The 10,000-nt window shown below is 42.7% G+C and overlaps 1 protein-coding gene across 1 annotated transcript in view; it reads right to left on the bottom strand.

Annotated features, from left to right (window-relative positions):
- The window catches only part of LOC122264569 (uncharacterized), a 14,003-nt gene that overhangs the window by 1,550 nt on the left and 2,453 nt on the right, over positions 1 to 10,000 (bottom strand). Inside the window, exons 5-14 of the mRNA XM_086540199.1 lie at positions 9,162 to 9,218; positions 7,235 to 7,672; positions 6,034 to 6,097; positions 5,755 to 5,874; positions 5,102 to 5,158; positions 4,396 to 4,420; positions 2,414 to 3,718; positions 779 to 859; positions 525 to 662; positions 1 to 360 (exon numbers count right to left, since the gene is read on the bottom strand). The exon at positions 1 to 360 is cut by the window's left edge and continues 1,550 nt beyond it. Of these exons, the coding sequence (XP_086396325.1) occupies positions 193 to 360; positions 525 to 662; positions 779 to 859; positions 2,414 to 3,718; positions 4,396 to 4,420; positions 5,102 to 5,158; positions 5,755 to 5,874; positions 6,034 to 6,097; positions 7,235 to 7,672; positions 9,162 to 9,218 (2,453 nt within the window). The 3' untranslated portion in view covers positions 1 to 192. The remainder of the gene's footprint in view (positions 361 to 524; positions 663 to 778; positions 860 to 2,413; positions 3,719 to 4,395; positions 4,421 to 5,101; positions 5,159 to 5,754; positions 5,875 to 6,033; positions 6,098 to 7,234; positions 7,673 to 9,161; positions 9,219 to 10,000) is intronic.

Raw genomic sequence — 10,000 nt, 5'->3', positions numbered from 1 at the left:
CCTCGCATTTGGGCAGCTTACAGTGAAAAGTTTGTCATATGTAAACATCACGAACATTTTCTGGACTGAAATATATATATTTTTTTCTTTCTCATCCTTTGTAAATCGTAATAGCATGACCGAAGGAAGAAAATCTTTCTGTATCATTCCTCTTACTCTGTACACAACAAATTAAAATAATTAGCTGCTGTTTTACATGACAACGCAAGCGGCACCGCAACACAATGGCAAACAGACTGGCACCATTGTCATGCCTCCTTTGGACTCAGAGTGTGACGAGCTCTCCTTGTAGCCTGCAGACCGCTCCATTCTCCACTTTGCCTTGCCTCGGCGGCCTCCTCCCTCCCTCAGGGTCATAGTCTGGAGGCAGAAAGAAATAAGGTAAATAAACATACCACATACGGCATAAAAAACACTTTACTCTTTCATGTGTTTGTGTTGAAATTGTTTACTCTAGCTAGATGGCTCTCGAAACTAATACATTTTTGAATCCTTATACATTTTGACACCTATCTGATACTTACATGCATAGTTTCATGGAAGAGCTCGTGCCCTGGAGGGTAATAGACAGGTGGTCCAGCCTTGTTCTTCGTCAGTTCTCTTTTCGGATCTGCATTTGCATCGGCGAGAGCCTTGGCATCTGCATCAGCTTTCACCACAATCTGTTAACAAATAAATATTAACCGATCTTAACTCTGAAGGATGCGAAAGAGTGTAGAAATTCAGTTGATAACATAGGAGGTGGCTTTCCTGATTTATGAATGACGAATAAGCGTACCTGACTGTTCTGTGGCAGCAGGGGTTGCTGATCAGCTGGATCGCCGCGGTGGGGTGAGTGCCTTGGGTGGCCGGGACCATCCTGAAGATTGGAAAGCGTCAGTATATTGCAACCTATTGCAACCTATTTCATACCACATTGCACATTCTCACAATTATATGAATCATTTTCAATGGAAATCATTGTGGAAACTAATCTATTCTAACGATGTTCATCCTTGGAAGAATAAAATATACAATTTTAGATGTCTGATATAACTAGATACATTATTCATGCGTTCTTTACAGTATCTAGAAGAGAAACAAAAGTAAGATAATGATTTATATGTTCATGCAAGAATATACTAACTAAACCATTTAGAGTACATTTTTTTGTAAGTTTTCGCTACAGCTTTTCTATCGTGAGAAAACCCCTGACATATTCATATTCTCTTACACGAATGTTACCAGTGCTTTAGTAAGGAACCCTTTTGTAGCATATTTTCGTGTGACTAAAAAAGCTTTGGCTTTTGTAATTAGGGCCGCTTACCGTCTAGTAATCATGAAACAGTAAATTTTGTTCAATTAAGCATGAATATGACTACCTTGTAAGCTACCTGGTTCTACAACAAACAGTAAATGCGCTTATTATCGATGTTCGATATGGTAATTGCACAGAATAATGCAAATACGTGAATGAACACTAGACAACTATGTAAACCTTTCTGAAACTTCTTACTTGATTAACGTAAAATATGAATCAATTTAAGTTCCATTCCTTGTCTTGCAGGAACGATAAGTATCCCTTGAGATCAAAGTCTTTTTGCGAACGACATATAAACAAATTAATGTATAAATGGAGAAACAAAATCAAATGAACAAATATGCGAATTGCCTAAGCATATATGCATATATATATATATATATATATATATATATATATATATATATATATATATATATATATATATATGTATGTATATTTTTCTGTGTATTTTCGATATATGCTAATAATTAGGCAATATATCTTTGTATGTAAACTGTATAAAAACAATAAGGACAGTCCTCGGTCAAGTGAAATCTTCCGACCACCAATACAGGCCAGGGTCTTGCTTTGTTTCTTTATTGTTTTCTTGATATTCTAAATCACAGCGTAGAACTTCTTTTTTATCAATATCATTCACTGTTTCAAATAGATAAAGCGGGAAAAAATCCTCGGTTGGGCAATGCATAGTCGCAAAACATGCCTGTATGAGCATTATGATTTAAGACTAATGTCTAATTATATTAAGTTATTGGGAAAAAACAGCTGGTTAATTTTAATGTCTCTTTTTACCGATTTGTCATATTTACCATAATTTATTTATACTCTAACCCTAGTAACAAAAAAAACTAGGTCGTCTAAAAGACATGACAAGCGATGCTAAATTCATAAAACTATTTGGCTACACATGACCATCTACAAGTTACCTCATCTCTCCTGGGGATAGGGGAATGTTTTCGCAAGGTCATTTCGTTCTCAAAACTGGTAATATAATGCTGCAAATGGGGGGAAGAAAAAATAAAAACTTTTAAAGCTCCAGCCAAGATAACAAAGCAGTGTAACAAATGAGAACCAAAGAGGCAACAGTGACGCCTCGCCGTGCCATCGCCTCACCTCAGAATCGGAGAAGGAGGTCATAAGGTCATCCACACGGCGAGGAATCTTGTTTTCTCCCGTGGGGCGGATGGGCGACGTGTTGGGGAATGGCAGAGTCTCATTCTTTGGCCTTCTGACGCGGTCCAGAGAGTCTGAGTGCGTGTTTCTTGACACGTGCGTTACGTAAGTCACGTGGTGTGGAGAGTTGCTCCTCGGGCCGTGGGGCTCGGGAGACACGGATCTGCCGCGGCTCGGGTAGGGGGTTGAGGTAACAGGGGGTACGTCGCCAGCGCCTCCGGGAGGGTCAGGGCCTCCGGGGAAGGCGTGCGTGGTGCGCGTTGTGGTGGTTTTGTTGATGGTGATGGAGATGTTCCCGGGATGACCTGGATCGGAGGTTCTGCCTGGGCCGTCGGGGTCGCCTGGCCCGTAAGGTTTGGAAGGATATGGAGGGCCATCGTGGCCAGGGCCGGTGGGGCGCCTTGGCTCGTCGGGACCACCTGGTCCTCCAGGGCCATGAGGACCGCCAGGGCCGTGAGGACCCCCTGGGCCATGAGGTCCTCCAGGGCCATGAGGACCGCCCGGGCCATGAGGACCATCAGGACCCCCGGGTCCACCAGGGTATACTGTGGATGTGTCTGTGTGGGTGTGGGTGGATGTCTTTGAGCGGCTGCTTGAAGAGTAGGATTGGATATTATAATTGGTAACAGAGGAGGACGGCTGTCCCGGATAACCTGGCTGACCAGGTTGACCCGGTTGGACGAGCTGACCCGGATGACCAGGCTGTCCGGGCTGACCCGGATGACCAGGCTGTCCGGGCTGACCAGGGTGGCCAGGCTGTCCGGGCTGACCAAGCTGTCCGGGCTGACCAGGTTGTCCGGGCTGACCGGGCTGGCCAGGCTGTCCGGGCTGACTTGAAATGGTTTGGTGAATGGTGCGGGTGGTCTCGGAGGCCGAGGACGGCGGCTGGGAGGAGGGAGCCATCTGGAGAGCCGGCGGGGACGATGACGGGAGTCCCCCAGGAGGAGGAGGAGCGCCATCGGGGAGTGGCTGACCAGGCTGGATTGTGTAGTGATAAGAGTAGTGATAGATGATAGGCTGCGGACCCTGCAGCTGCGACGGCGTTGGCGACGGAGCCCCTTCGCTCGGAGGCACTGACGACGGACCGGGGACTGACACGTAGTTCAGCGGCGGCATGTGCTGCACTCCCGACCCTCCGGTGTTTCCGTAGGTGTAGATGTAGGCAACACCTGGCTCTCGCGGGGAGAGCTGTGGTGGAGTAGGCATTGGAATCGGATCCTTCCAGGACTGGCTACCAGGAGATACCTGTCAGATATTCACGGTATTAGAACGTATGGTCGGTTTAGCACGTCTCTGGATTAAAGCAAAGGGAAACTTTATTTGAAGTGCACATGAATAATTCAAATGGTAAACACGAAAAAACAATAATTCCCGAGTCAGAATTGTCTATTGCTACATGCTGCTACAACACTGAATCAGATCTCGTTTTCTAAGCCCACAGATTGAAGAGCGTGATAGCCTACAGTTATAAACGATAACAACTCTCTATCTAAATTAATTGAATACACAGCTCAACGCTCTAAGAATCTGAATGAGTTCTAAGAATCGCTTTCGTCTGCACAGAGCAAGTATGCGTAACTGAAAAGGAGTGTGCTGAGACAAGTCAAAACACAAACGTAAGAGACACATCAGGCTTCATGGCATGCTTCTCTTGTGTCGAACTAACATCTAAATCTATTTGTTAGAAAAGAACACAGTTTTAGAAACATTTAGAGATGGGGAGTTCCATTAATGAGAGTCAAAATGTAGTGGGAAATGCAAAAAAACACGGGATGTTGTTTGAAAACGGGGTCGGGCGGCAGGATGCTCGGTCCTAGCTTTTGTGTCGCTGTTGGGGGCAGGGGGGCGTGGCTGCTCCTGTAGCTGCCTAGGGGCAGTTTCTGTTATACCTGGAGGCGGGGTTGCTCACTATGGGCACTCACGTTGGGGCCGACGCCCAAGCCTGGCCTGCGTTGGCGGCAGGGGGCTCAAGGGCAGTAGCGGCGAGGCCGCGCCCGCGCGGTAATGGGGACAGTCTCCACTGCGTGTAAGTACGAGGATTCACAAGTGACAGATATTTATCCACACTTATATTGTGTCATGCCTTGTAGTCACATGCTTGTTTTCTTAAATGTCCAGTAATATTAAAGCGTAAACAATTGTGTCAGCGGTTAAAAGGGTATCTAAAAACTCTAAATGGACCTCTAGTGCAAATGCGTCAGTGAGCTGGTATCCGACATATTTTGGAAAGTCAGTACGAGTTATCATATATTAGTGGGTAGTCATGCATCTTATTTTCATTTTTCTTTTTCTTAAAATATTTCTCTTTTTTTTCTTTTCTTCAAATAAACAATCACATCCAAATATTTTCAAAACAATAGTTGAGAAGCTCAAACAAAACAAACATAGACATTGACAAATCAAACAAAACTAATCCTTTTTGACTAATTATCAATAGCAGTGGGAAAGGTGGGAAAAAAGACAAACTTAAGGCAGTAGTTCAAAATAAGTCTACTTTCTCATATAAAAAAAATAATAGCTCTTTAGTTTAATGTGAAAAAGACGCGAAAAAAAGATGCTGAAACTCGAAATCCGACGATGCTGCAAAAACTGTTAGTATGATGGAACATTCACACGAAAAGAATATACCAAAGGTTCTCAAATATTATTACAAGCAGTGAAAAGGTTATATCAAATTCATATACCCTGAAAAATAAAGTGATCACCAGTGAAGTGACAATACAGTTCTCTTTATATCCTAGGGCCGTTTTTACTCCGAAAATTCCTACTTGCTGGGGAGGGGAGCTTACTCACAGGGGGGGAGGGGGGTCGGAGGGGAGGTGGGGGTGGAGGTTAGAGTGTGGGGTGTGCTGGGAGTGCTGGCGCGCTGACGGGCGAGGCGTCCTCGGGCGATTGCTCCTGAGGCTGAGGTTGGCCGAAATCATCAGTCATGAAAACATAGATGATATTTGTACGCATATGATGTGCTTTATTGAACATTATATAAGTATGCTTAGCGCCCCCCCCCACACCCACATTCATTATACAATACACATATATATAACACACCCCCACACACACACACACACACACACACACACACACACACACACACACACACACACACACACACACACACATATATATATATCTATCTATCTATCTATCTATCTATCTATCTATCTATCTATCTATATATATATATATATATATATATATATATATATATATATATAATCACACACACACACGTAAATGCCTCCCTATCCCGCCCATCCCTCTGCCCGTCCCATCAGCCAGGCAATGAACGCACCGTGGCAGTCGGCCTGGAGTCTTGGGTCTCGTAGGTCTTCTCAAACCTGTTGCGCCAGACGATGCGTCGCACCTCGCCGCTCTTGTCGTCGATCATCTCATCGTCGCCGCTGTAGAAAGTTAGATCATCTTTTACCTCTCCTATAGCGACTCCAATCCGCATTAATATCCATCCATTTCCTTTCATATTTAAAAAAAAGAAAGCGAGGGAAATTCGCGCTTTACGAATGCCTGCATGTTATCACGCACTCCTCGTAGACGTTACTTACTCGTATCTCGTCGGCTGGCTGGCGGGCGCGGTGCCGTTGGTCAGTCCAGACGACGGCGTTGTACCTGCGGGAAAAGGCGCGTGAGAGGGACGCCGGGACAAGATGGCGGGTTTTGGCGGGACTTGAACTGGGAGGTTATTATTTTTTTTTATTGGTCAGACAAGGGTAGATATTAGACACTGTTGATTATTGGAATGTATACGTTGGATTAAAATAACAACACCATGATGTTGTAACGTAGATAGAGATGATGCCAAAATTCTTCTCAAGTTAAAACAAAGTATGAGTTATTGTCAATACTGGGTTATCATTTATGGTGAATAAATGCGTAATCGCGACAACAATAAAGACACAATGATAACAATAACATAAACCGCATAGGAGTTTCCAGTGCTAAAACAGGATTCCCAAAATCTCAGCAAAGGCGGCTGAGAGGTGACATGCTCTACCACACCAGGGCACAGACAAAGAACCAAGCATGTTAATCCAGGGGGAAAACAGTGTCAAACCACATCCTAGTCTTGGTTATCGTTATTATTTCCAAATGGTGAAACTGTGAGTATTAGGTCTTCGCAATCGCGAAACTTGTCTCACGTAATCATGCACATCAGCGTATAACAGGGCTCTGCACACAGTTTCACGGGGGAAGCTATTGCTGGTATGACCTTTTTACACTCAGAATTTGCGTTCTTGGGTCACATGTGAGGCGGCAACATTCAGCTCACTCATTGTTTTATTTTGTTTTGTTTTCATCTCATTACGATCATAAGATGGCTTGCTAATAAGTCACAGTTTAAAACATCTATTAACACTGTCCAAATTATTTGCAATTTTGCTAAAAGTGATACTCGATTATAGATGGGTTAATGAAAATCGATACCTGGCCTGTAAACATAAGGTTTTCATGCAGCTATGAAACGTTTACCTCTTGTACAACTTTAAACATGGATAACACTACACTATTTAACAACATTGCATCCTTTTAATGAATCTAGATATCAAGAGTCTCAGATCGTGAGCGAAATCCTTTAATTCCCCCTAACCCTCTCCGAGAAGAGGTCACATTCAAGAGAGGCAAAGCAGGTACAGAGGAAGGGCCTGGGACTGGAGAGCAGCAAAAGGTGTAACAGTCCGGGCAGAGAACCAGCAGAGCCCGGGGTCGCGTGGGGCAGCAGCGACACGCCACACACCACCCACTTACTCTCCTTCGCCACCTGCTGCTGGGAGGTTGTGCTTCTGTGAGTCTCAACGACAGTCTGTGTGTTCGACTCCCGAGAGGCCTGCGAGGACGGACTCGCTTGAGACTGAGCCTGCGCCGTCGCCAGCGTGAGAGCCAGGGCGGGTTCGGACGCTACCTCTGGCGCCGGGGCTGTGACCTGGGTTGAAACTTTGGACTCTTTCTTGGCTACAGAAACGATCGTCTCAGATCGAGATTCAGCAGTGGCCTGTGTTGCAGGCTCACTGCCGGGCTCTGAATCTTCGAGGGTGTCAATAAGTGTGTCTAATTCCCTGATGTTTTTTCGAAGTCGCCCCAATGTTGAATAATCTGAGCTAACAGTCTTTGTAGTTTTCATGGTGTCAGTTTTGAGTGTGTCGGTATCACTGGAGTCCGGAGCCGGGACATAGCCTTCATCCCCACCTGTAGAGGGAGCCATATCACCATGCTGCTACCTTCATGACAAACTTACTGTTGTGTATATTCTCGGAAGAAGTATATATGGAATTTACCCATTTTAGCTTGAAAGTTGTATATTTACGAACATAATCAAATGATTTACATTGAAAAAAACTGTGAAATTAAAAATGTATTTCATAATGAAAATATATATAGACTAAGAATGGACATTTTATGATAGGATATAATATACACACTTAAAAAGAATTTATCAAACAATACTGACACAGTACATTTATTGTAAGCGGGGACGAAAGGACGAGATTGACTTTATACATTGGAGTTTTATCATGACAAAGTTATAAGTCTTTTTCATGCTGAACATGTAGACCACAGTTCCATCCGGGACGTTCGACTTCTGGACAGAGGTCTGGGGGCATCATGTCTAGGGCCTTCCTTCGAAATTATTCCTGCCGTTTAGCTCTACGTGGTTATTGACAATACAGAATCTAATATTCACCTCTTTTGTAGGTTCCACTGAAAGGTTTTGGAAACCGGTCTATCGTATCTTCGCCTCCACTTTAAGTAGAGGCAATGTGAATATCATGTTTTTTTTTTAACACTAGATAATATCTTCTAAAAGTCGTCACAATATGTATATGATCAATAAACAGGTTTGGTTTAGGATTTATGAATATCTAGTTGGTGTTGCTGAGATAATTTAGATATATAACTTGGTCAGAATTGGTTAGTATATGCAATAGAAATTCCAGATACCCATTGCAGAAGGCTAGATGCCCATGTCCCTTCATAACCATGGAAAATCCTGGAAAATCCAAAAAAAAACATGCTCTGGAAAATACCACTAAACCATAGACTGGCTCCCTAAACAGAATACACCAGTACGAGTGACCACTAAGCTTAATTTCTGGAAATCTCATTTAAAATAGAATTTCCCAAAATCAAGGTCTAGATTTTAAAACCATTCCAGAAACTAAGCATTAGAACTCAGGTTTGAGCAGCCTGGACTTTCGTGTTGCATTCCTTAAAGAGGGCACAGTATCTTGATATCTTTTTAAAATTGTTTTGATATGATTCTGTATATGTAATCTGGATGATATATAAAAAAAAAATAGAGGGATTTCAATTTTTCATGCAGTAGTTATATTTACACACAGTGCCACACCATAGAGAAAAAAAAAACAGCTACACATATTAGTCCAGACGTACACCCTGACACAGAGCACAAAGGAAAAAAAAATAGTACAGTACTCCATATTGTCAGCAACACATGCAAAAGTGCATGACAAACAGACGGATGCCAACACTTCTGCATGAGTCTTGCTACATCAAGTACTTCGAAGAAGAAGAAGACGAAGAAGAAAAAAAAAAAGGTATTCGTCCAGGAAAAGAGACAGGGGAGCAGTCCAGCGAAGGACATATGTTAAATAATGTACACAAAGTTTCGCCCTGCACCGGTAGCACAGGAGGGCAACACACAACTCTACCTCACCTATACTGGCCAGCGCATCAACCAATTTGTTTGCTACTTTCTGGGAAGCACTGATAACTGTAAATGAGTTTTTGAAATATAAGTTAGTTTATTAGCTAGAGATAGGTTACATGACTATCAAATAGTTATTGTATTTATTTGTATTTTGAATGACTGATTGACAAAAGACAATACTATATATTAGGTGATATTCTGAGTGATATAAAGACAAAGATAATAAACACTGATGATCTAAAACAAAAACATAAAGACTCCTAAAACACTACAGCGCCAAGGGTTGTATAACGACCTCGCTGGACTAATATACTAAGACACGCACAGGTACTTGTTTGACTTAGCCTATGTACGACCAGAAGGCAAGTGCAATTAAAAAATAAGATAAATAAAAAACATCTAGGGATTTTTGCTGTAAAATAGCCAGGCCAAAAACTATGAATAATCAGATTCATTTATCAAACAGGCAAGGCGATCTATGGTGACATTCCATATGCATTGTTGATTCTAGAAGCAGTGAGGCACTACATTACGTAATAAATCAGACTGGATTGCAAGTTCAGTTTTCCCGAATGTAAGAGGCGCCTGAGTTAAAAAAAAAAAAGGGAAAATGATTGACTAGCAAACGACCATGATATATGATGTCAAACAGAAGTGTCTGCAATGTGGGGTATAAATCCTACACTAGAAACACTTCCATTTTCACATGATAAATCATTGCCACTTAGTTTTAAGTAAAGTGCCACTCATTCTGGGATGCATCTTTGAGTGTTGCTGATTCGAATTTTGTCAGATTTGTTTTTAACCCAATTATGTTGTTTGGGTAAACTATGTGTTGGTTGGAA

Source organism: Penaeus japonicus, unplaced genomic scaffold (assembly GCF_977035675.1).
Source record: "Penaeus japonicus unplaced genomic scaffold, GWHDUDI00000001_assembly GWHDUDI00000009, whole genome shotgun sequence".
Lineage (NCBI taxonomy): Eukaryota > Metazoa > Arthropoda > Malacostraca > Decapoda > Penaeidae > Penaeus > Penaeus japonicus.
Note: the sequence above shows the minus strand (reverse complement) of the source record. Positions and strands in the feature narration are given on the sequence as shown.